At 47.9% G+C, this 24,780-nt stretch overlaps 2 protein-coding genes across 5 annotated transcripts in view; one reads left to right on the top strand and one right to left on the bottom strand.

Annotated features, from left to right (window-relative positions):
- Nucleotides 1–24,780, bottom strand: part of LYRM4 (LYR motif containing 4) — a 232,408-nt gene that overhangs the window by 45,354 nt on the left and 162,274 nt on the right. The gene's annotated exons all lie outside the window — the stretch shown is intronic.
- On the top strand, nt 5,795–8,465 carry PPP1R3G (protein phosphatase 1 regulatory subunit 3G). The gene has a single exon (XM_054686601.2). The coding sequence runs from the start codon at nt 6,729–6,731 to the stop codon at nt 7,803–7,805; it is 1,077 nt and encodes a 358-aa protein (XP_054542576.1). The 5' UTR covers nt 5,795–6,728; the 3' UTR covers nt 7,806–8,465.

The raw sequence follows: 24,780 nt of genomic DNA on the forward strand, positions 1-24,780 counted from the left end.
TAAGGTGCTATAGAACTTGATCCCTTCAAGTTATAAGGCATTTTTCTTGAAAGTTTCCACTGCTGCAGTTAAGCCCCTGAAAAATCACTGTGGCTTTAGCTTAAGCAAGCTAATCTCTTTCAAAAGCCAAAGAAGAGTTAGGAAAATTATTTCTAAAATGCTTTTGCTCTTTTAAAATACTTAAAATTTTTAAATATTTAAAAATACTTTGGCATATTATATATGGTGTAGGAGAGGAAAGGCTTTTCCTCTACCCTCTTGGGTTCTATGGCTGGGCCTGAGAATTAAACTCACAAAGGCAGCTAACCAGGAGAAAAGCATACAAATTTTACTTAATACGAATATTTCTATGTGTACACAAAACCCTTCCTATGTAAGAAATAGAAACCCAGAGAAGTGGATAGGTCTGAGAGCTTACACACCCTTTTAACAAAGAACTGTGGAGATGTAATAAAACAAAGGAAAAAGGGGTTTGGGCTGGGGTCAGTAAACTGTCAGAAAGTAACTAGGAAATATATGGAGAAAACTAATGAAAGACAAAGGTTAATTTAATAGGTTTGTTTACACAGATTCATCTCTGCGTTGACTTCCCATCTCTAATGATAAGAATATTCTCTTCTTGGTGCAAGGAAGGCATCTTTCTTATAGAATATTTATGTCCTGCTTTTAGGTAGAAAGGGGAAGTTTGAGAGGTCTTCCAGCATCTTCTCAATTGCTTCCAGCTCAAAATAATCAACATGCCAAAATGGCATATTTTGGGGTCACGTGTTCTGATCCCCTTCAATTCCCTATCTGAAACTTCATAGGAAGCGTCACATATTAAAAGCTGACTTGGTGGATGTGAAGAGAAAAATTGAATCAGTAGCTGAGTGGTAAGAGATTTGCAAAAGGAGAGAAGAAGATGGATTAGAACAAGAATAAACAAACAGAAAAACTACAACAACAAAACTAAACATACTTCTCCTTATACCATTAAACCAGTCTCCCTATCCTGGGAATAGGCCAGTCCAATCAAATGGTTGAGACTCATTGATCTGATGGAGTGTTAACTTTGTTTTTAAAGGTACAAATTAAACACCATTTGTCCTATCTGATTCACAAAGAAGCAGAATTTTTCACCAATGATTGTGCAAGCTCCTCCTTGTTGGGCAGTCAGTGTATCCAGGGCACAACTATTTTGGAATACAACAGTGGCTAAACTATTCATTTCTGACTGGAATACTTCCAATGTTTGCATAGTGGTATCGAACTCTGGTTCTATTACCATGGGAATATTTAGGATCACCTTTTCCAAGCCATGAATTCTAAAACTTGGAAATAAGGTCCTCGACATTGAAAAGAACTTGGAGTGAGGATATAGTGGGTATTCTATGACATCTTATCTGGTATGTTTATGTGGCACTACTATATGAATGAAGGAGTCCAAGTTTGTAATTTGGCTAGTATTCAAGGTGGAGTACATGGTGATGGAAGGTCCCAGATATCTGAGTCCAAACTTTCCTGACATTTTAAGTGAAAACCCTTTACATGCCTTGTTGCCACATAAAATAAAAAGAGAGAAAAAGACCAGTGCTGTTCATGGTCAAAGTCAGAGTGGAACCTGCAATTAGATCCAGTGGATCTAATGTGTTTCATGACCCTTGTCATTGGTCATACTGGGATCTGCATACCTTCATGTGCCCCTGGAAGAGCAGAACTGTTTGCCAAATATCTAATACAGGAGGCCTGCAATCTGGGTCTGGAAGCTGTAAGGCCTGGTTTTGTTACTTGGCCAAGTTATTCCAGGTTTTTGGTCTACTCATTCATAATTTTTGGTGTCGAGCATCCAAACCGGGAGCACCTGAACTATCTCAGGCTGTGCAAGTGTGGCCTGGGAAACAGCTGAAACATTTGGTAATTTGGCAAATATTTATGCTTAAAAGGCAGTGCTGGAACCAATTATGACTTCCTTGAGGGGTTTGAGAATGCTACCTATGGAATCCGACTACAGGGTTTGAGTGTAACATTGCCTTGGTATATCTAGGAAGGGTCCAGGACCATTTCTGTTTTCAATGCAAAGGAGAAAATTCCTTTCCAATGACTTCAACTAAATTGTATGACATTTCCCAGCCCAGACTCCAGACCTGGTGATCAGATGATCCCAGCCCCAGCCTTCAAACCACTGCAAATAGAGAAGAGACAAGCTATCCCTGAGAGAGCCCTGCCCAATCTACAGATTAATAAAGAAAATAAATACTGTTATTATTTTTAAAAACAGCCCTGTTTGGGGTGGCTTGTTATGCAGCAATAGGTAACACGAACAAACGGTAAAGCTTGGAGCCTCTGAATGCCCGGAGTAAATATTTTAGCAGTGGAGGCACATGATGTTTGAAGTAGGACTGAACACACTTCGGTGGGGGTAGACTGCACAGTCTAAATTTCAAGAAGTTAGTTTACATGTTACATCATTTAACTATTAACTTCAGGGCTTTGCATCTCAGAGTAGAGAAGACCTGGGCCCTGTCTCCAGGAGAAAGCTTAGGGGACAGTGAGCTTGGAAAAGCAGTCCATCCCCACCATCCATTGTGCCAGAGTGGAGGAGTGGTGTGGGAGCCAGAGATCACCCATTGTTTCTGCACCTTTCAGGAGGCAAGGGGGAGGACCCGAAGTCCCCATGGGCCGCCAGGTGGGTGCACACCGTTTCTGCTTCTGAAGTCCTTCCTTGGCTTCTGAGAACGACCCTCTTCCATTCCCTCCAACCCTTCTGGCTGTTCATTCTCTATCCCTGTTGCAGGCTCATCCTCCTCCTCCTGATCTGGGAACATCAGGGCTGCTCAAAGCTCAGTCCTGGGCCCTCTTCCCTTCTCAGCTCTAGACTCCCTGTAGTATAATAAAAATAGACATTTGGTCTTTGTCCTTGGTTCCTGAAATAGAAAGGCTAAAACTCTTGGAATTTTCTGATAGAACATTTGTTATTACTTACATTGTTAGTGTAATTTTGTTGTAACATAATTGTTTTTTATAAAGAGTCCCTTTTGATCACACCTGAATTTATGCTAATGAGATGACTTAGAGTGGGCTCTCTAGACAGCCTCAAGATGGGCTGGGTCCCAGAAACACCAAGTGATTAGAGGACTGGAACTTTTAACTCCACCCACTGACCTCCAGAAAGGGGCAGGGGCTACAGACTGAGCAAGGCTGGTGGGGCTTCTGGGTGGGGAGCATGTGGAGACCCTGGAGGCTGGTGCACCCAGAGGGGCCCTGGAAGTCCCATGCCCATCGCACACTCTGTCTTCTATCTCTTCCCTTTGCCAGTTCTTGAGTTTTCTTCTTTATAATAAACTGGTGAACTCAAGCAAAGTGTTTTCCTGAGTTCCGTGAGTCATATGGAAGCTGGGGATGGGTTGTGGGAACACTAATTTGTACCTGGAGGGGCAGAAATGCAGGCAGCCTGGGCACCCCGTTTGCAAGTGGCTTCTGAAGTGGGGGCCGTCTTGTGGGACTGAGCCTCTAAGCTGTGGAGACAGACACTAGCTCCAGGTAGATAATGTCAGAATTGAGTTATTGGACACCCTGTTGGAGAACTGGTGTTAGACACCACTTGGTGTTGGTAAGAACCAGAGAAGCTCAACCTGGTCAAAACAGAATTCATGATCTTGCCCTCCCTCTATTCCTCTTCTGGGGGTCCCTGCCCCAGTGATTGCTACTGTCTACCCAACAGCTCAAGTCCAAATCCTAAGGCACCTCCCTCCCCCTGCCTCCCTGCACCTACCCCCACTTGGGGCCATAAGTGTGCTACATTGGTTTTCACTCCTAAATAGCGCTCAGATTTGTCCACCCCACAACCATCATCTCTTAAGTATGATCACCCTTCACCACAACAATGGCAACAGCCTCCTATGGGGCTCACTCACATTGTTTCTGTCCCCAGTAATTTGCTCTTTGTCCTGTATCCAGAATGATCTTTTCAAAATTTAAATCTGGTTAGTCACATTCATGACTCAAAACCTTTTGACGGCCTCTCATTGCTCAAGGTTGAGTGGCTGTCCCCTCCCATCCTCAGCTCCGCCAGTTCCTCTGTGCTCTCTGCCCTCAGGCCACCCTGGCCTTCTTCCAGTCCAGCCCCCTGACACTCCCTCCAACAGAGCCTCTTCGTGGCCCAGCACGTTCTTCCTTGCAGTCCGAGCTGTTCCCTCCCCCTCACCTTCCTCACAGGCCTCCTGACCAGGTCAGATCCCACCTTCTCAGCATTGGCCACAGGGGCTGAGTTTGTATAGTGTTGGCCCCTCCCATGCACTGAGAGCTCCCCAGGGGTGGGACCTCTAGCATTTCCACCACACAGAGGAGGGTGGGCCGGGGCTGGCACCAGCGCACCTGCATGACCCTGAGAGTGATGCTTCCTTAAATTCTATGCCCCAGCACCTCCCTCACCTCATTCTCTGTCCTGGAGTGAAAATGTGCCCCAGTGAGGGTTGTAGCCCAAAGGGTCGCCACCACCTCAAAATCTCTTTGAAGTCTTATTTTGTCTTTAAAATAGCTTGTGAATTTTGTATTTAACTCCATAATGTAGCAATGTGTATTTAAATGTAAAAGCAATGTCCTTCCCAAAATCAGGGTTGCTGCAGGAAGACAGGCCATGTGTGCCTGGGGCCTCTTGGAGATGCCATGCCCAAGTCAAGACACAGTCATGGAATTCCACACTGGGCATAAAATGACCAGCAAGAGTCCAGCAAGGGGACCGGCAGGGCCCCCTTTACAGGACATCACTCCCAGCCCAGGCTTAGTAGTGATGGGGGAAATGTTTCCTCTAAGCTGCCTGGCTTCAAATCCCATGAAAGCCACCCTGTGGGGCCTTGGCGATGAGAAATCTTTCTGCAGTGTTGTGTCCTATATGTAGGCAGGAATGATGTGATTCCTGTTTCATGGACAGGACATCCTGTAGGTGCTCAGTCAATCAATGTAAGCTCTTAACACGCTCCTCACCCACCATCTCTTTTGCCTGCCCTCTGCCAACATGGCTAAAACCCTGGCCCCTTTCAGTTCTGCCAAACCATGACATGTTTTAGTTATGAAGCCCCAATTAATTACGTTTCTTAATTAGTGGTTCTGTTTCTAGAATCCCCAACTTTCTATATAAGTAACTGAATACACATCCACATAGGTTTAAATACGGTCCCCAGAGCCCAGCATCAGCATCCCCTTGTTAGAAATACTTCCAGGCCCCAGCCCAAGCCCACTGAGTCACAAACGCTAGGGAGCTGGGAGCAGTGGGAGGCGCCTGTAATCCCAGCTACCTTAGAGGCTGAGGCGGGAGGACTGCTTGAGGCCGGGAATTTGAGACCAACCTGGGCAGCATAGCAAGATCCCTATCTCGAAAAAGTTAGAAAGAAGGAAACTCTGGGAGTGGGGCCCTGTGATGTGACAACAGGCCCCCGAGTGATGTCTGTGCATGCTGAAGTAGAATCACTGACTTAGATGGCCCTCAGGGTGGCCTTAAAACCAAAACAAGAAAAACACCACTTTTAGACGTTCCCCCAATCCCTAGGTACCACGACGCGCTTCCCCACCCCTCCCCGGCCTCAGGTTCGGGCCTTGGCCCCTGGCAAGGCCGGAGCGGCAGGGCGGTGACAGCGCAGTCCGGCGCGGGCCAGGCCCCGACTCCCGGTGGGGGAGGAGGATGCTTGGGGCGCTGGCGTCCGGTTGCGGTGGGAGGTGGTGCGTGCCGCGTGGGCGCCGGCCCCACGGGGACCCCTCTCCGCCCTCCCTGCGGGAGCCCGGGGCGCGGACTCGCGGGCGCGTCGGGCGGGACAGGGGGAGGGGCGGGACGTGCTCCCGGGCCTGGCGCGAATGGCCTCCGGCCGCTCTCGGCTGCGGGCCATGGCCGCTCCCCGGCGCGTCCCCACACGGTCCCCGCCCCAGTCTGGCCGCAGCCCACCCCGCGCCGCCACTGGGCAGATGGGGGCGGCGGCTCCTGCCTCCCGGCTTTCGGAAGAGCGGAGCGGAGCGCGCCTGACCGAGTCAGGCTTCCGAGTGGGATTGGAACCCGGGGCGCCCTGAAGTTTGGGGAAAGCAGGAGCAGAAGGGAAGGGATGCGCTCCCCGCTCTCCGGCGGCGCGGAATGGGCCTCCTTCCACCCTCTGCGTAGGCAAGATTTCCCCAGTTGCGCGCTGCACCGGGGACTCCCCAACCCGTGAGACAGCCGAGAGCGCTCAGTGACCCTCTGGGGGGCAGAGCCGTCAGGCCAAGTTCATGGGCAGGAAGACTTTGTGCACGTGGGGGTCTCTGAAGGTTGAGCGCGAGCTCTGCACCCCCACTTCGAGGCACTCAAGAAGCGGAACAGACGCGAGCCCCACCGGGGGTGCGGGTGAGGGCTGCAGGGAGCCCGCGAACGACAGAAAGTCGCCCCCCGCATTCCACCCGAGCACTCGGGAACACGGCTTCCAGGTGTCCCAGCGGCCGCGCCTCCCCGCCCCCGGCCCCCCCCGTCGCGGGCAGGTTCAACCGGGAGGCGGCGTGGCCCCGGAGCCGGCCCCAGGCCCGCGTCCTCCTCCCACTTCGCCCTGGGCAGCCGCAGCTAAAAGCCGGAGGCTCCAAAGTGGAACTACGTTGTCTTGTCGAGCCTGGGGCGACTCGCCTCGGGGAGGGCGAGCCTGAACTGCAGCCCTGCGCGCCTTCCACGGCCCGAGGAGTTAGTTAAGTCTCCAGAGGGGCCCGGTTCGGCCCGAGCAAGTCCAGGGGCGAACGGCGTCATGGAGCCCATAGGGGCGCGGCTAAGTTTGGAGGCGCCGGGACCAGCGCCCTTCCGAGAGGCCCCGCCGGCCGAGGAGCTGCCCGCCCCGGTGGTCCCCTGTGTGCAGGGTGGCGGCGACGGCGGTGGCGCTTCGGAGACCCCGAGTCCTGACGCTCAGCTAGGGGATAGGCCCCTGTCCCCGAAGGAAGAGGCCGCCCCCCAGGAGCAGGAGGAGCTGCTGATATGCCGCCGCCGCTGCCGCGCGCGCTCCTTTTCCTTGCCCGCCGACCCCATCTTGCAGGCGGCCAAGTTCCTGCAGCAGCAGCACCAACAGGCGGTGGCGCTGGGCGGCGAGGGGGCGGAGGACGCGCCGCTCGGCCCGGGCGGCTGCTGCGCCAAGTGCAAGAAGCGGGTGCAGTTCGCGGACACGCTGGGGCTAAGCCTGGCCAGCGTGAAGCACTTCAGCGAGGCGGAGGAGCCGCAGGTGCCGCCCGCTGTGCTCTCGCGCCTCCGAAGCTTCCCTATGCGTGCCGAGGACCTGGAGCAGCTCGGGGGGCTGCTGGCCGCGGCGGCAGTGGCCGCGCCCCTTTCAGCGCCGCCTTGCCGGCTCCGGCCGCTCTTCCAGCTCCCGGGGCCGAGCGCCGCGGCCGAGCGTCTGCAGCGGCAGCGCGTGTGCCTGGAGCGCGTGCAGTGCTCGACGGCCTCGGGCGCTGAGGTGAAGGGCTCCGGCCGGGTGCTCAGCTGCCCTGGGCCCAGGGCCGTGACCGTGCGCTACACCTTTACCGAGTGGCGCTCCTTCCTGGACGTGCCGGCTGAGCTGCAGCCCGAGCCGCTGGAGCCACAGCAGCCAGAGGCACAGTCTGGGGCCTCCGAGCCAGGATCCGGGGATGCCAAGAAAGAGCCAGGCGCCGAGTGCTTCCACTTCTCGCTGTGCCTGCCCCCGGGCCTGCAGCCTGAGGACGAAGAGGACGCCGACGCGCACGGCGTCGCGGTCCACTTCGCTGTCTGCTACCGCTGCGCGCAGGGCGAGTACTGGGACAACAACGCGGGCGCCAACTACACGCTGCGCTACGCGCGCCCTGCGGACGCGCTCTGAGCCTGGAGAGTTTCGAAGAGCCGTGGGGCGGGGTTGATTAGCACGTGGAGCTCGGGCTGCCGCCTCAAGGAACTTGCTGGGACGCTTTGCTGAGCGTGGCGAGTCTGGCGTGAGGAGCGCGTGGAGGGAAAGGAGGGAGACTTTGAACCGTCGACTCGCACCCCAGCAGACAAGTGAGCGAGCTTAGAGAGCCCGGGCAATGCTCCGAAAGCCTCTGACCTCAGTCTTCTCGTCCGTTTGACCTTCCTACAAGGCCTCTAGAATTCCCAGCCTGCGTCAGAATAGGAAGAAACTTCCAAGGCCCGGAGCAGCTGCCTCCAAGAAAAAGGCTCCCAACTCCGGGGCATGGTTCTAAGGCCTTGGGATTGGTTTTTAACTCTAAATATCATATTGTAGCCCTTGCAGCTTGCTGGAGACCCCTAGGGAAAGAACAAAGCGTCCTGCCACCGTGCACGAGGAAGGTGCCACGGACTGTGGGTGCACGCGTGGGACCTTTACACCCCAACCTATTTCTCAGAGAAAACCCTTCGGGGCTGGGCCAGGCCACCCTTTTCTTTTGACTGAGATGTGGGTAATGTGTGCCCAGACTTGACGTTGTTTATTGTGCGACATTGTGTACAAATGTCCTTTATAAAAGTAAAGGCCACTCGCACCCCCTTTTACGCTGTACTCTGAATTTTGGCTTTCGTGAGTTTGGGGAGGCATTGGCAGTCGGCCGATCTTTGTCAGCTGATGATGTGCGCACTTTAACAATCCTTAAACAACAGCCTACAAATTCCTCCCCTTCATTCCTTCCTCTCTACTGCGAAAGGGCCCAAACTTCCCATGTGCTTTAAAATGTTCTGTAGAAAGTGTTCCGTCCCCCTCCGAATTAAGACGTTTGGTGAATTGAAATGCCAGTCCTCGGGCAGGCCTTGGCTGTGATCTGCGAGAGCCGGGCACGCACGCCCCAGCGCCCTTTGTGTAGGCAGAACACACTGTTAGGAGACTTGCCGGGCCATTAGCAGTCAGAGAAGCTGGGCCCTTTTAGTCGCTGGACTGCCAGCGCAGGGGATGGGGGATGGGAAGGTGGCTTTCTGTTCTCTCAGAGCCACAGTGGGGAGTGGTGACTTGATGGAAGAGGAAGCATGCCCAGCGAGTCAGTGCTGCGCAGACGCAGATGGCCACCTCTGCAGGCCCGTTGGGTGGGGTATGGACGGCCTTGGTCGCTGTGCTGGCTGTGGATGCCAGGATGATGTGGCCCTCTGTGCATGGGTGGGCAGGAGGGCATCCCGAGTAAGGTCTGTCACCCCTTGACTCTGCCTCAGTGATTTCCCTTTTTTTAAGTCTTCCCATTTTCCAGCACATGGCGAGTACAGTCAGTCGTTTTAGGGATGGTAGTCTCTAAGGAGGGACAGTTTCACTGTTGCTTGATAGAACAGGGCTGGGCATACGTACATTTGGCCCATGGGCCAAATTTGGCACACAGCTTATTCTTGTAGGGCTTGTGACCTAAGAATAGTTTTTACATTTTTATTTTTAATTTAATTTTATTATTATTATTATTATTTTTCGAGACGGAGTTTCACTCTTGTCGCCCAGGCTGGAGTGCAATGTGCGATCTTGGCTCATTGCAACCTCCGCCTCCCAGGTTCAAGCGATTCTCCTGCCTCAGCCTCCAGAGTAGTTGGGAGTACAGGCATTTGCCACCACACCTGGCTAATTTTTGTATTTTTAGTAGAGACAGGGTTTCACCATGTTGGCCAGGCTAGTCTTGAACTCCTGACCTCAGGTGATCCACCCACCTTGGCCTCCCAAAGTGCTAGGATTATAGGCGTGAGCCACCTCACCTGGCCTTACATTTTTAAATTGTTGAAAAAAATTCAAAAGGAAGTACTATTTGGTGGCACGTGAGAATTATATAAAATATATATTTCAGTGTTCACAAATCAGGTTTTACTGGAACACAGCCGTGCACACTCGTTTCTGTCTTCTCTGTGCTGCTTCCATGCTACCGCAGCAGAGTGGAGTAGACACAGCAGAGACCAGACGGCAAAGTGTAAAATATTTACTATCTGGCCCTTTTACAGAAGGCTCGCAAACCCCTGCTCTAGGGAAGTAGTGTTTTTTAAACACAATATGCTGACAATTATAGTTAATAAAGCATTTAGACTTTAGTGAGCTTTTGCCACTTGAAATAAACCCCCTTTGGGTAAAGGTAAAACTTGATATGACTCTCAGTAATCTTGTTTAGAATAAACACGAAAATGTGAAAAGTGCGGTTATCATTGTGTCAGGTAGGGGAATCTACCTGTTGCCTTCTTTCACCTAAAAAAATAGTAACACATCAGTGCAACTGAAACATAGCACCCGTTTGAATTGGCTTCAAACTACAAAACTGCCGGATATTTCTGTGCTTCAAAATGTGGCATCTTACACAATAGAAGTATTTAGTTTGAACTTTGGGTTGGAGATATCCCTTTGACTATGGCAGTGTTTCCCAAAGTAAACTGATCATAGGAAAAAAATAATTTATTGACAGCAAGCCATCAGGAGTTAATGTATTACAATTTAGACTTTTTAAAATGGTCAATGGTCATATCAATGAACTAATGAATACTTAATTCATATATGCTTATAAAGACTTTGATGAAAAATAAATGATAAAATGAAACAATTTTTCTGTTACTAAATATAAAAGCTATCAAGCCTTCTGATGCATCATCAGGTAATCTTGGTCTGATATACCATTTCTTAAAAGTACATTATTGCATAACCATATTTTTCCTATATATTCATAAATACATTCATTTTTAAGATATTGACAGTATACATATGCTATAACATTGTTTGAAAATGCTTGTTTGTGGGGCAATAAAGCAACATTTTGAATTGTTTTGAATTACTTAAAATTAAATGAGGAGCCCAATATAATGATTCAAAGAGAGATCTTCATGTCTAGTATCCTTTAAAATGGTAACCCATTAAATCTGGACTCAAACAAGAGAAATAGATTTTTAGTGGTATGTACAGAAGACTTTCTATTCTGTCATAACACCATTACTGATTTTCAAAACTATATTTTAAAGTTCAAATGATTCATTTTAAAAGAAATTATTTCATAATATAATGAGCATCCAGTATGGCTGCTAGGAAAGGAAACCTAGTTTTGCTCTCCCCCCAGTCTCAGAGACTAGTGCGTCAAATGTTCATAATTTGGTAAAATATTTTAAACAGCCCAGTATTTCACCAAAGTGTGTAGCCTTCCCAAAGCATTAGCATTGGCAATCTTTTGAATGTCAATTTGTTTTATAAAAGTGCCAACTTCTCATTGTAGACTAATAGCAAACATTATGCAGTGAAATGTAAAGGTAATAAAAATAGGTTTTCTTTGTTTTTGAAAAGTTATTTCAAAGGAAAGGACAATACGACCAGAGTGAGGAAGTATTTAAGAGTGTATTTCCTGAAAGGAAGACACACACACACACACACACACACACACACCACAAACAAAATCCGTGCAATGCAGTCAGTGCTTTTTTGCAGCAATATTTGCTTCAACTTGAGTAAGTGAAGGTCATTCTCCTTAAAAATGCAATAACTTTAACACGTTACCTAGCACTAGTGATAAAAACTAAGTTCTCAGCTGAGTTAATGACCCTGTCCTCCACCAGAGAGGGAGTCTAGTTTCTTCCTTATTGGCAAGTGTGTCCATGGATCACTGGGTGAGGGAATGTTGGATGAAATGTGTCCCTATCTAGAGCTTCAGAAACATGGGCTGAGAATGTGGCAGTTTGTATGAAACAATATTCTCCCCGGGAAGCTTCCGGTTTATGAAGCAAGGTGGTCAGCCAGTTCCAAGACTTAACTAGGGAGGGTAGGATCCTGCTCCAGGAAGTGTACGGTGGACTCTGGAAACCCACTGAGCTCTGGAGACACTGGAAGTCTCTGTCCAGGGCAGCAAGAGCCACGGCTCAGGCAGCCTTTCAGGAGCAACTGGGAATGGGGGCAGTTGCTGTTATCCACAAACCTCAGCTGTAGGGGCAGGGGATTTTCTCCTCTCAGGTGTGTGGCGGGCTTTCCATTCTGACCGTCCCCTCATGCAGTGTCCTTTCTTCTGCCTTGACCGAGGGGTGAGGGCTTCCCTGGAACGCTGTGGCTCTTGAGCCTGTCCACAAGGAGGCCGCCCACAGCCTTCCTGCTCAGTTCATTTTAGGAGCATTAGTGTTGGATTCTTCATACGTCATTTCACAGGTTTCCATATTTCCGCTTTCTAGCACAACGGTTTCTATTTTAGTAGGCTAAGATCTTTCATTCCCCTACTCAGTTCTGTGTTTCTTTGGAGCACTGTGGCTTGGAGCCTTGTGGGGCAGAGTGATTGGTGCCATGTGTTCTTTATCAGGAGTGTAAGGAACAGCCCTAGAGAGGAAATGGGATTTCTTTTTTTTTTTAATGGCATCATGGAACTGAATCAAACTTGCATTTTTGGTTCACACAATAGGACCCAGGTTTGTAGATTAAAAGAATATGCTGCGACTTGTGGAAACTCAACTGGCAACATGGATTATTTGCAGTCCAGCGTTTGTCCAGCCAGTCCCCAAGATGCCGGGACCCGACGGACTCCTGGAATCAAGGATGTGCTGCCTGAAGTCACTAAGGCAAGGGGCTGGGAACAGCTGACAATCCGGGCTCATTGCAGTGTCCCGGCCTCCCCTCCTACAGAGTGGTCCTGGCTGTCTTGAGTGTAAGTGGGCAGGTGCTTGGAAACCTGGGACACACTGTTTTTTGCTTCCAGACCACAAAATAGACACCTTCCACCTTGTGAACTGTTGTGTTCCTCTTTGGACTCCCTTTAGCTGATCAGGGAGGTGACATCAGAACGCAGCGGTCACTGATCCTTAAATCCTTCAAGGTCTGATTGTCAGAGTGCTAAATACCGTAACTTCAGGCGCATTCAGATTTCAACTCTTCTGAATCTTTTTGGTAGACATTGCATTTGCTTTTTGTGAAGTTTAGTTCTTTGACTTTGGTTGACTGTGAACAGGAAACTTTTGGAAAGAACAGAGGCACGTGTCAGCTAAATGAAGATGTTTGAGATGGCAAAGATCAAGGGCTTCCTTTTAAGATTTGCTGGTGAGATTTTCCTACTGAGTTGGTACTAGAGGAATCAAATAGGTGAGATCAATGGAGTAGTAAAAGGCTATTTAAGTAAGTCATGAGTTCAGAGCAAGTTCAACCAGAAACTCCACATTTATACAAACCACGCATATACATATGCAAACTTTTCTGGTAAGGCAAAGCCATTTTCAAGTGACTTATAAGACATTTAAGGAAATTGGGCTGGTATAATTTCTCCGATTGTAGTTACTCCTCCCATTCCCATCGTTGTCACTGGTCAAGTCCTGTTCTTTGAAACTTGTTACCTGAGGTCATTTCCCACAGAGTCAACAGCATCCTAACATAGCTGGAAATAGGAAATTCAGTCTGAAAATCTGGATGAATTAGGAGTGGGGCAGACAGATTTCATGAACTAAGCTTGAAACATTTCATCTTTAAGTTGAAAATTTCATGAACACATCCTGCAGATGGTTTTTCTACAAGTAGCTACTCTTGGGTCAGGTTGAGGAAGTGTCCACTCTGGCAGATGAGAATTTTATGTTCCTGGGAAACTAACAGCCTTTAAAGGGATTGCCTTGCTGTGCTCTGAGGATGTGCAGTTTCAGCTCCTTCCTTGACAGCTTTGGGTAAAGAACCCTTGTCATCAGGAGGTTGTTCTGGTGCAGGTGAGGCAGCATCTTTTTAAACCCTTAGTAGGTGAAAGAACTCACTATTTCCCAGAAACTTTTTCTTCCCATAGGTTTTACATTATTTTTAAAAAATGGCCGGGTGTGGTGGCTCACACCTGTAATCCTAGCACTTTGGGAGGCTGAGGCGGGCGGATCATGAGGTCAGGAGTTCGAGAACAGCTTGGCCAATATGGTGAAACCCTTTCTCTACTAAAAATACGAAAAAAAAAAATTAGCTGGGCGTGGTGGTGCACACCTGTAGTCCCAGCTACCAGGGAGGCTGAGGCAGAACAATCCCTTGAACCCGGGAAGCGGAGGTTGCAGTGAGCCGAGATTGTGCCACTGTGCTCTGGCCTGGGCGACAGAGGGAGACTCCGTCTCAAAAAAAAATTCAGTCAGTTTATGTTCAGAACCACTGTAAGTAGGTTGAGGCATTCTGTTTGTGTTCCTTTCAGTCTGGTGAAGCAGCAGTCGTGTTTATGTGCACAGACTTCAGGCATTTTTTTAAATTGCATTTTTCAGCCAGCAAACCCAGAGCCCCTGTGACGCTCGGATCACCATTAGGTGCAGAACCTAAGATTAGTAAGTTTCTATTTGCTGCATTAGGATTGTAAAAGCATAGATCCAACTGGGTGTGAAGGTCCCCATGATATCTGTGAATATACTTGGGTATTAAATTGCAGACAAGCGTTAACAATGAAACACACAATATGTTCTTTGGAAATAAAATAACTTAGTACACATTTAGAAAGGTCTGTGAGTCCCCCACCCGCCACCCCTCCCAAAAAACCCCACCTGAACTAGATGTTGCTTTTGTAACCAGAATCCTGAGTTATTTTGGATTGTGCTGTTTACCAAAGTAATTAAAGATGAATTTATGTATTGGTGCAATGAGCCCTGGAAGACTGCTTTTTGTTTGTTTGTTTGTTTTTTGTTTTCTGGCAGAGAAAATGATGCCTTTGAGATGTATTGTAAAAATATTAAGTTCTGAGGCCAGGGGCTGTCCCTGCCTGGCATGACCCACCACTATCTAGAGCATGTGACAGTGGAGGGGGATGGAACGCCTGCCTTGGGGCTCCAAGCCCAGGCTGTGTCTTGTCCTCCCTGGCCTCTGCTGACTCTGGCCTGGGCAGAAGTGCCCGGATGGCTGCTTCAAAGTCAAAGGCAGAGTTTTCTGAGCCTTCACTTTAGACTCTGCCATGTCCAGTTGGTTCAGAAAATCTTACAAAATGAGTCTGGTATACCCAGCTCTAATTTGCCACTTTACAAAAAAACTTTTTAAAAGGAGTCTGTACTATCTGGTTAGATTTGTTAGATCCAAGGGTTTCTGTAACAATTTGGCCCCATTCTCTGCAGGCACACGCATGAGAGGCAACAGTGGATGCCTGTGGTCCATTAACCATCACGTGCTGGCAGAGGTTTGGGACTGTAGGGCAGGGAGACCCAATTTCATGTGCAATGGCTTCCTTGTGAGTAATAGTCCATCGACCACCATTGTAATATCACTGAAATGTCCAAGTCATTTCTTCAGGGTCTGAAAATGCAATGTAGCCTCGCCAGGTGTGTGTCTGGAGTCCCTCAGCTTTCTAGGGATGCTGCCTGTGCAGGGTCCTGACTTGCCAGTGGGCCTGATGAGGCCCCCAACCCCGACTAGGTTGGTTCTTGGGACTTGGGCCAAAGTGTCTGACTTAACTGAAACCAGATAGGGCTGAGTGCTCCTTTATCAGCTACACAGCAGTGGCAAGAATGAGCCACTATTGTGGATGGTGTATTTTAATGTGATTATGTGGAATTTTAAACAGTTCCTTCTAGTAATGTGAAAGAAAAAAACCTCATTTACCTCTGTTTTAAGATTTGCTTGAGGCCAGGTGCAGTGGCTCATGCCTGTAACCCCAGCACTTTGGGAGGCTGAGGCAGGAGGTTCATTTGAGGCCAGGAGTTCAAGACAAGCCCGGAGAACAAAGCAAGATCTCATCTCTATAAAAAAACTTTAAAAATTAGCCAGGCCTGATGGCACACACCCGTAGTCCAAGCTACTCAGGAGGCTTAGGTAGGAGGATCGCTTGAGCCAAGGACTTTGAGGCTGCAGTGAACTATGATGGCACCACTGGACTCCAGCCTGGATGATAGAGTGAGATCCTGTTTCTTAACAAAAACAAAACAACAAATTAGAAAAAACATTTGCTTGAGCAACGTGCCTGGTGGAATATTAGGGATGACTAACAGATTTCTGTGAATGTGGTTTTGGCAGCGTTTATTTACACTGAGAACTACTGCAGTCCAAGCCCAGCCTTCAGATGTCTCCTTGGTTTTTAAACAGGGTAATTCTATCCTTCTGGCTTGAAAATGTCTTTTCAATTCTGAGGATTTTCTTGTACTTTTTGTTGCTGCACGACTGTATGGTGGTGTTTCTGTATGTATTACACCTACAAATTGTGGAACCAAAGCCCTGATTTGAATACAGAATGTAAGTGATGTAGTACTTTAAAAGGGATCACTGAAGGGGAAGGGGGATGAAGAGGAGTTGGTTAATGGGTACAAATATACAGTTAGATAGAAGGAATATGTTTAATATTCGGTAGTACTGGAGGGAAAGTATAGTTCACAGTAATTTACTGTGTATTTGAAAGTAGCCAGAAGAGAAAATTTGTAATGTTTTCAACACCAAGATAATCGTTCGAGATGATGGATAGCCCAGTTACCCTGATATGATCATCAGACACGTACAGGTGTCAAAATAGCACATGTAGCCCCAAATATGTACAACTATTATATATCTATTGAAGATTTAAAATAAAAGTGATCACTATGTCTACAAACATTTTTTGGTGCTCACAATTGGGGAGAGGGTGTGATTCTGGCATCTAGTGGTAGAGCCCCTGGGTGCTGCTAAACAGATCCTCATAATAAAGAATTATTTGACCTAAACCTGTTACAGGGAAAACCTTAGACAAATTAAATTTAACAGAGTTTAACGAAGCAAAGAACTATTCATGAGTCAGGCAGCCTGCGAACTAGAATAGATTCAGAGAGGCTTCCGGTGCAACTACGTGGTAGAAGAAGATTCATGAACAGAAAAAGCCAAGTGACGTACAGAAAATGGAAGTGAGGTACAGAAACAACTGGATTGGTTACAGCTTATTGCCTTATTTTAAGCTGATTTCAACAGTTGGCTGCCTGTGATTGGCTGAAACTCAATGATTGGCACAAATGTAGGTTACAGTCTATTTACATATCCAGTTAGGATACAGTTCACTATGTACAGAAAAACCTTTAGGCCAAACTTAAAATATGTAAGGAGACAGCTTTAGGATAAACTTAACAAACCTCATTGCTGAGGTTAAAAACCCTGAGTATTGGCTGGGCGTGGTGGCTCACGCCTATAATCCCAGCACTTTGGAAGGCCGAGAGGCAGGTGGGTCATTTGAAGTCAGGAGTTCGAAGCCAGCCTGGCCAACATGGTGAAACCTCATCTCTACTAAAAATACAAAAATTAGCCAGGCGTGGTAGCTCACCCATGTCGTCCCAGCTATTCGGGAGGCTGAGACAGGAGAATCGCTTAAGCCCAGGAGGTGGAGGTTGCAGTGAGCCGAGGTCGCACAACTGCACTACAGCCTGGGTGACAGAGTGAGTCTCCATCTCAAAAAAACAAAAAACAAAAAACAAAACAAAACAAAACAAACCCCGAGTATTATGCCAAAGTAGATTTCCTGATTTTGACAATGTACTATGATTACGGAAGACATTTTCATTGTGGAAAGCTGCGTGAAGGGGATATGGGATCTCTGTGTGCTATTTCTGCAATTTCTTGTGAGTTTTAAACCATTTCACAATAAGAGTTACAATAATAAAAACTAAACAAAAAAACTGCCACTAGGTGGGTGCAGTAGCTCATGCCTGTAATCTCAGCACTTTGGGAAACTGAGGTGGGAAGATTGCTTGAGGCCAGGAGTTTGAGACCAGCCAGGACAACATAGTGAGACCCTATATCTACAAAAAATTTAAAAATTAGCTGGTTGTAGTGGTGCACACCTGTAGCCCCAGCTACTTGAGAGGCTGAGGTAGGAGGATTGCTTGAGCCTGGGAGGTAGAGGCCACAGTGAGTTATGATCATTTCACTGCACTCCAGTCTGGTGACAGAGCAAGACTGTTTCAAAAAAACAAACACAAAAATCCAACCCTACCACTGAGAAGTGTATAAAGCATTGGTGAAGAAGTACTCTTAGCTATGGGGGAGGTGGCCTGTGTGGGGATGAGAAACTGGCTCTAGGACAGCCAGGCCTGCAGTTGCCACCAGCTCACCCCTGGCTAGCCAAGTGCTTTCAGATAAGACCCTTAAAATAGTGTGAGTGAGTTTTCATGCTTGCAAAATAGGGGCGGTAACTCCTGCCTAATATAGATTGTTGTGAGCACTGAGGGAAGTTAGTTGTGAAGTGCCAAGCAAGCCGTTGGTCTCAACATCTTTCTCTTTTCCCTCTGGCCTCTGCCAGTTTGGTTTTTGCTGATTTTATTCTGAGGATAAACACTGTCTGGCTCCAGCTGAATGTAGGAAGCATAACTGAATCTTCCAGTTGGGAGGACAAATGATAGTAGCCCTGAGTGTGCTAACCAGACAAACTGTTTTTGTTAACTGGGCAGAAAGTATCCATTTGCTTCTTGTCCACATGGTGGGACGCTCTTAGTTTGTTTTCTGTTGCTTATAACAGAATACTTGGAACTGGATAATTTATAAAGAAAGGGAATTCATGTCTTATAGTTATGGAGACTGTGGAGTCCAAGGTGAAGGAGCTGCATGTGGTGAGGGCCTTCTTGCTGGTGGAGACTCTCTGCAGAATTCTGAGGTGACGCAGAGCGTCACATGGTGAGGGGGCCGAGCAGGCTTGCTCAGGTTTCTCTCCCTCTTCTTAGAAAGCCAACAGTCTAATATATCTATATGTTTGAGACGGGGTCTTGTTCTGTCACCCAGGCTGGAGTGCAGTGGCACGATTATGGCTCGTGGCAGCTAAAGTGATGGGCTAAAGTGATCCTCCAGCCTCCAGCCCGAGCCTCCTAAGTATCTGGGACTACAGGCATAAGCCACTGCACCTGGATCATTTTTGTTGATTTTTTGTAGAGACGGCATCTCACTATGTTGTCCAGGCTGGTTTCTAATTCCTGAGCTCAAGGAATCCTCCTGCCTCAGCCTTCTAAAGTGCTGGGATTAGAGGCAAGAGCCACTGTACCCGGCCAATAAATTAATATATTAATGGATTAATCTATTCATGATGGCAGAGCCTGCATGACCCAATCACCTCTTAAAGGCCCATTCTCTCAATACTGCCACTTTGGGATTCAGTTTCAACAGGAGCAATGAAGGGAGACAAATATTCAAACCACCGCAGATGTGTATTAAGCATGCACATTGTTACGACATCATACACATGCTGTACATACACTAATCTCACTTACATACACTGCGTTTCCTTACAACAGCCTCTTCAGAGATTATCCACCCGATCTAAAGCGGCTACTCTTGAGGGGCCTCCTGTTTGGTGTCTGTTCTTTTTGTTTTGTGTGTGTTTTTATACAAAAAAAATTCTTTTTAGAGATAGGATCTTGCTATGTTGCCCAGCTTGGCCTTGAACTCCTGGGACAGGCAGAGTCCTCCTGCCTTGGCTTCCTGAGTGGCTGGGACTACAGGGGTGCACCACTGCACCCAGCTTGGACCTTAATTTATACAGACAACTCCACGCCTACATCTACAGATAGTCTCTGCGCTTACACATCCTGCTCCGTTCCAAACCCAGCCAGCTCCACACATGTAAGGAAATGGCATTTTCTTCATTCAGATGGACCCTCAGCCTCCCCAGGGTTGGCACTGTGAGTCTCTGGTAGGGCAGGCCCAGCAGGCACGTGGCTCTGCTCTGCTCGGGAGTGGTGTAGGGCCAGGCTGCCTTTGGCTGCAGGCTGCCCACAGCAGAGAGCTGCTTCTCAGCCTGGGCTTGGCCCAGAGATCCCCGCTTCACATCAATGCCATTCTCATGAGCAAACCCATTTACACATACCCTTGGAGTGGGCCTGTCCCTATGCAAACCTGTTTGGCAGTATCTCCTGAACCAGAACAACCCCATGATCCGAAATTCCACCTAGGTACAGGAGTGTGTACACACGAGCACCAGGAGACACGTACAAGAATATTGACGGTGGCATTATCTGTCATAGTCAAAAGCTGGAAACAATGCATGCTGCAACAGCCCATCTGAGGCAGGGTGGGCAGAACCGGGTGAGGGAGGTACACGTCCACGCGCCTCATCTTACATCACCCGAGGCACGCACCCATCAGTACCACGGCGGGCAGAACCCCTGGTGTTCTCACTTGCCAACTGTGTCTCTCCCTTGCTGAGGGGAATGGCTGCTTTCCACTTGGTTAGGTACTCATAGGATGTGATGCCACTTTCCTGGATGACTTTACTCAATCCTAACTCTCAGCTGGGGGGTGGGCTGGAGGAACACTTATTCTTCACATCTGGTTGCCGAGAGGACTTTTCCTATATTTGTGGTCTCTTCCCCTCCACCAACCCCCCCACTGCTGCTCACAGTGACCCGCTTGGTGGGAGACAGCCATTGTCCACACTGACTGGTGGCATAAGCGCATCTCTCAGAGGTTCTGAGGGTGGGTGGGTCACGGCTTTCTTGTCTCTCTTCTTGTACCAGTGGGGGCTACAATCTGGGCAGTGCATCTGCTTTTGCTTTGCAGACTCATGTTTCCCTTGGATTTGAAGGGGCTAGTTGAAGGTATATACTTCTATAATTTTTTTTTTTTTTTTTAAAGACAGGGTCTCACTCTGTTACCCAGGCTGGAGTGCAGAGGCATGATCTCGGCTCACTGCAACCTCCACCTCCTGGGCTCAAGCGATCTTCCTAGCTCAGCCTCCCGAGTAGCTGGGACCACTATAGCACGTGCCACCACACTCGGCTAATTAAAAAAAAATCTATTTATCTATCTATCTATCTATCTATCTATCTATCTATCTATCTATCTATATTTTATAGCGATGAGGCCTCACTATATTGCCCAAGCTGATCTTGAATTACTGTGCTCAAGTGATCCTCCTGCCTTGGCCTCCCAAAGTGCTGGGATAGAACCAATTTTGACTCTAATGTTGTTCCTTGTAGCCTATGTCAATTATCAGGATGACATTCTGTCTCTATGATCTTCATATTTTTTATTTCTTTTGTTTTGAGATGGGGTCTTGCTATGTTGCCCAGGCTGGCCTTGAACTCCTGGCCTCAAGCAATCCTCCCACCTTGGCTTCCTGAGTTGCTGGGATTACAGGTGTGAGTCACCGCACCTGGCACATCACTCCTAGTTTATAGCTGAAGAAATTGACTGTCAGAAAGGTTGAGTCATGTGCCAGGAAGTAAGAGCCTGAGCTTGGATTTGAACCCAGGTCAATCTGACCCAGATCCACTGCTCTGAACCATCTACTCATCAAACAAATACACACAGAGAGAAGCCAGCGTATCTGCACTTGATCCACAGGAAGGACATTTTGCTTGGGTGCCTCCTCTCCTCCTTGGTCTCTCCTCAGGATGCAGCTCTAGACATTTAGACCTGTCAATGTCTGGACCAGAGGCCAGTGTCCCTCTCTTTACCATCTTGGACCTGCCGTGGCTCTTCTGCAGGACTCAGCAGGACGAGGTCCCCTTCTCAGTAGGGAACTTACCTACTAAAAAATGGGAACTTACCTCCTGCAGGCCTCAATATGGCTCCATATTTCAATAAAACCCAGCATGTGCCAAACTGCAAGTTACAGAAACTGATACAAGCCACTGTGAGCAAGGAGGGGAGTTGGCTCATGGATGCTGGGTTCTTGCCTGGAATCTAAGGGCCATGGGGCCTCTCCAGGGCCTGGAAGCCAGGACGTATGGAGCCCTGGAACCAGCAGGAACAGTCCCTGCCTCATCGCTGCTCTCTGAGGTTGCATTCGTCTCTCCTTCCAGAGCGGATTTCTCTTCTCCCCTGTCTACATGATGGACGGAAGATGACCGCTCTGGACCTCCCAGGCCTGTGTCACTTGAGCTCCAGCAAGAATCCCAGACAGAAACAGCAGCTCTCACTCCTAGTTCTAAGAGAAAGTACTTGGCCTACTTGGGGATGGGTGTCATCCCAGTTCCATCAGCTGTGGTTAGAAGTGGGGGTGGGGTCATGATGGAAAATGGTGGTCAAGAACCCCCAACTCCTGTTGTGAGGGATCAAAAGGGGTTCCTGTGAGCTTGGCTGACACCCCCAATGTCTCTACTGCAACCAGGACTCTGCAAAACACAGGCATACAGCGATGAGTGAGGTGTGCTCCTGTGGACGTGTGTTCCTGTTAAGGGGATGTGCTGTTGCCTCTTATTTCAGTGAGGGGCAGTCCCCCTGCCAGTCTTTCAGGATCAAAGCGCTGGTGTTATCTTTGCTTCGCCCCCATCCTTTATTCTGTGTCTCCATTGCTCATCAAGTCCATCATTTGGAAGTGCCTTTTGGATTCATTCTTTCTTCTCCATCTGACCCACACAGACACTGCCCCATCCTCTGCCAGCCCCTAGTCCCCTTACCTCTCCGTGCCTGCCACAGGGCCCTAGCTGGTCCCCCTCCCCTCTCAGTGGCCACTCTGTGTATCTCTCCCTACACATCGCTGCCGTACATCGCTGTTCCCTTGCATAGCAGCTCCCTTTCCCACCACATAACCCCCACACCCCTTATCCTAGCATTTATGGCTCAGGTAGAAGTAGTTCCTCCTTCTGAATATTGCTCCCTCCCTCTTCCAGCCCTATTTTATCTGTGAATTTACAGAACTCGTACAGCTATTTACATACATGTCTTAAGGACAACGCAAAATGTTCCGTGATTAAGGGATGAATCCATGTTTGGTCCATTTCTTCATTCCCTAAGGTATCTGGCAGTTTCTAGAAGGAATGACACAGGAGCTAACAGTTATTGCTTACCGTGTATTAAACCTCGTGAAACAACTTTGTGTTACGCATTGAAAATCCTTAGTAGGTATTTGATGAACTCCTTTTTATGAATGAGGAAACAGAAATTTGGTGAAGCTACTTGCTCAGGATCTCACCGCCAGGAAGTGGCAGGGCTGGAAGATGAAGGAATGAATGACTTTCTAGGCTGTCCATAGCTGGGGGCTGCATATAGTGGACCTGCTCTTATTTTCTCAACAAGAAGCCTCTATGAACCAGGATTCAGGCAACATCACACAGCCAGCTAGTGGCTGGGCTGGGGTTAGAGTCCCTCGTACATGAAGACATTCACCAGCTCAGACTGTCCCATCCAGTGACTAGTTTCTTTTCACCATCCTCAAAACTACCACCACACCATTTTATCTTTCCCTCTCTCTCTCTTTTTTTTCACTCTGTCCCCTAGCCTGGAGTGCAGTGGTGCAATCATGGCTCACTTGACCTCCTGGGCTCAAGTGGTCCTCCTGCCTCAGCCTCCCGATTAGCTGGGACTACAGGCAAAACACGAAAACACTACATCCAACTAATGCTTTCTGTTTTTTTTTTTTTTTTTTGGAGAGTTATGTTGCCTAGGCTGGTCTTGAACTCCTGGCCTCAAGCAGTCCTCTTCCTTCGTCCTTCCAAAGTGTTGGGATTAAAGGTGTGAGCCATTTAATTTCTTTTTTAAAGACATGTTTTATATTTTCCGTAGTTTGAGCTATTGAGCTACCCTTTCTCTACTTTGGACAAGCTTCTATTTATACAGAACCACAAGGAAGTGTTGGTTATGTTTTAAATATGTTAATGTATGCTAAACTTGGCAAATTAATAATTTTAAACACATTACATGCTTGAAATATGAATGGAAGAGTGTCTTTGGCAACTCTTGACAAGACTCTTAGCCTCAGCATTGTAGTCCTTGATCATACATCCTGTATGTGCTGTGCAAATCACACATGTGCATGTAAATGAAACGCTCCTTTAAGACTTGAACCAATTGAATTGTTATTAAACGGTCTCTGTATTCAAGACCGATGAAGTCACATGAATTCATTAGGTAATTGACAGGAAGTTCTAGTGAAATGTTTCAACAATATTTAACTGACACTCCCAAACAAAGGAAATAAAGTACCTCTCTGGCTGATGGAAGAAAAAGGTTTCTATTTAGTACCATTGGACTAAGAAAGCTTATCACTTTATTAGGAAGAGAAAACGGACCATTTCTAGGCAGGTATTTTCTTGCAGAAGCAGCCTCTCACTGGAAGTCTTGCATCCCTGTGGAGGTACAGCCAGAATGCCTCATGATCAACACGGGCCACGCTGTGGTCAGCACAGGTGTGGTTAGCCTGAGACCGGCTACTCAGGCTCCAAGTGCAGTTCCAGCTCTATTGGTGTCAGTCATTCTTGTCATCTAATTTCAAGACAGCACGACACTGACTTCGCTTTTACTGCTGTGGTGTCAACGATCCCCCAGGTAAAGAATATAGTCCATTAACCTCTGAGAGTTTTCCTTCTGGGTTCTCTTCAGGGTCTTTGAAGTCAAAACTCTGCCCTTGAGCAAAAGCAGCTGCATCCATCCTATTCCCCAAATGGATATCAACACGAGAAGCCATTTTCATCCATGGTTCCCTGCGGCACTAATAAGAGCTGCAGAAAGATTGAAAAGTGAAGATCGTATTGTTCTCAGAGGTGAGCTGAGCCACCGTCCATATAGACTTTAGGTAAACTCTCCAAGAAAGCCTGCTGAATCGTAAGCCATTGCTTTCTCCATCAAGTTCCAGTTTTTCTCTAGATCATTTTGTAACAACTGGCAAACACAGAAGCAGCGGGGAGGCATCTGTCAACTCGGGGTTGCACATGGCACGGCTCCTGTTGGCTGTTCTTTTGTTCGTAATAATGAATATCCACTCGGGTTCTGCCAGCTTCATCTTTGTGATCTCAGCAAATGTGTACATTCCAGAGATCCAGGAAAGATGGCTGCTTCATGGGGCTTCTGAATCACCCTGGGCTACTGACACACAGCCACTGGCACAGGTTCACAGAGCTAACATTTGATCATGTGGGTTCAGACCCTACTTATCAAGGGACTTCTCATCCACGACTGTGGGCAGGTCCTTGGGGACAGGGAAGCTTTCTCCTTCTGCTTTTTGATCCGTTATCTTTTCTTCAGCTTCTGCTGTTATTTATAGGTTCGCTTCAATATCTGAGATATTCTTTTTTTTTTTTTTTTTTTTTTT

Source organism: Pan troglodytes, chromosome 5, assembly GCF_028858775.2.
Source record: "Pan troglodytes isolate AG18354 chromosome 5, NHGRI_mPanTro3-v2.0_pri, whole genome shotgun sequence".
NCBI classification, from domain to species: domain Eukaryota; kingdom Metazoa; phylum Chordata; class Mammalia; order Primates; family Hominidae; genus Pan; species Pan troglodytes.

Coding starts and splice junctions, on each gene's coding strand:
- PPP1R3G (XM_054686601.2), top strand. CDS start 6,729: ATGGAGCCCATAGGGGCGCGGCTAAGTTTGGAGGCGCCGGGACCAGCG.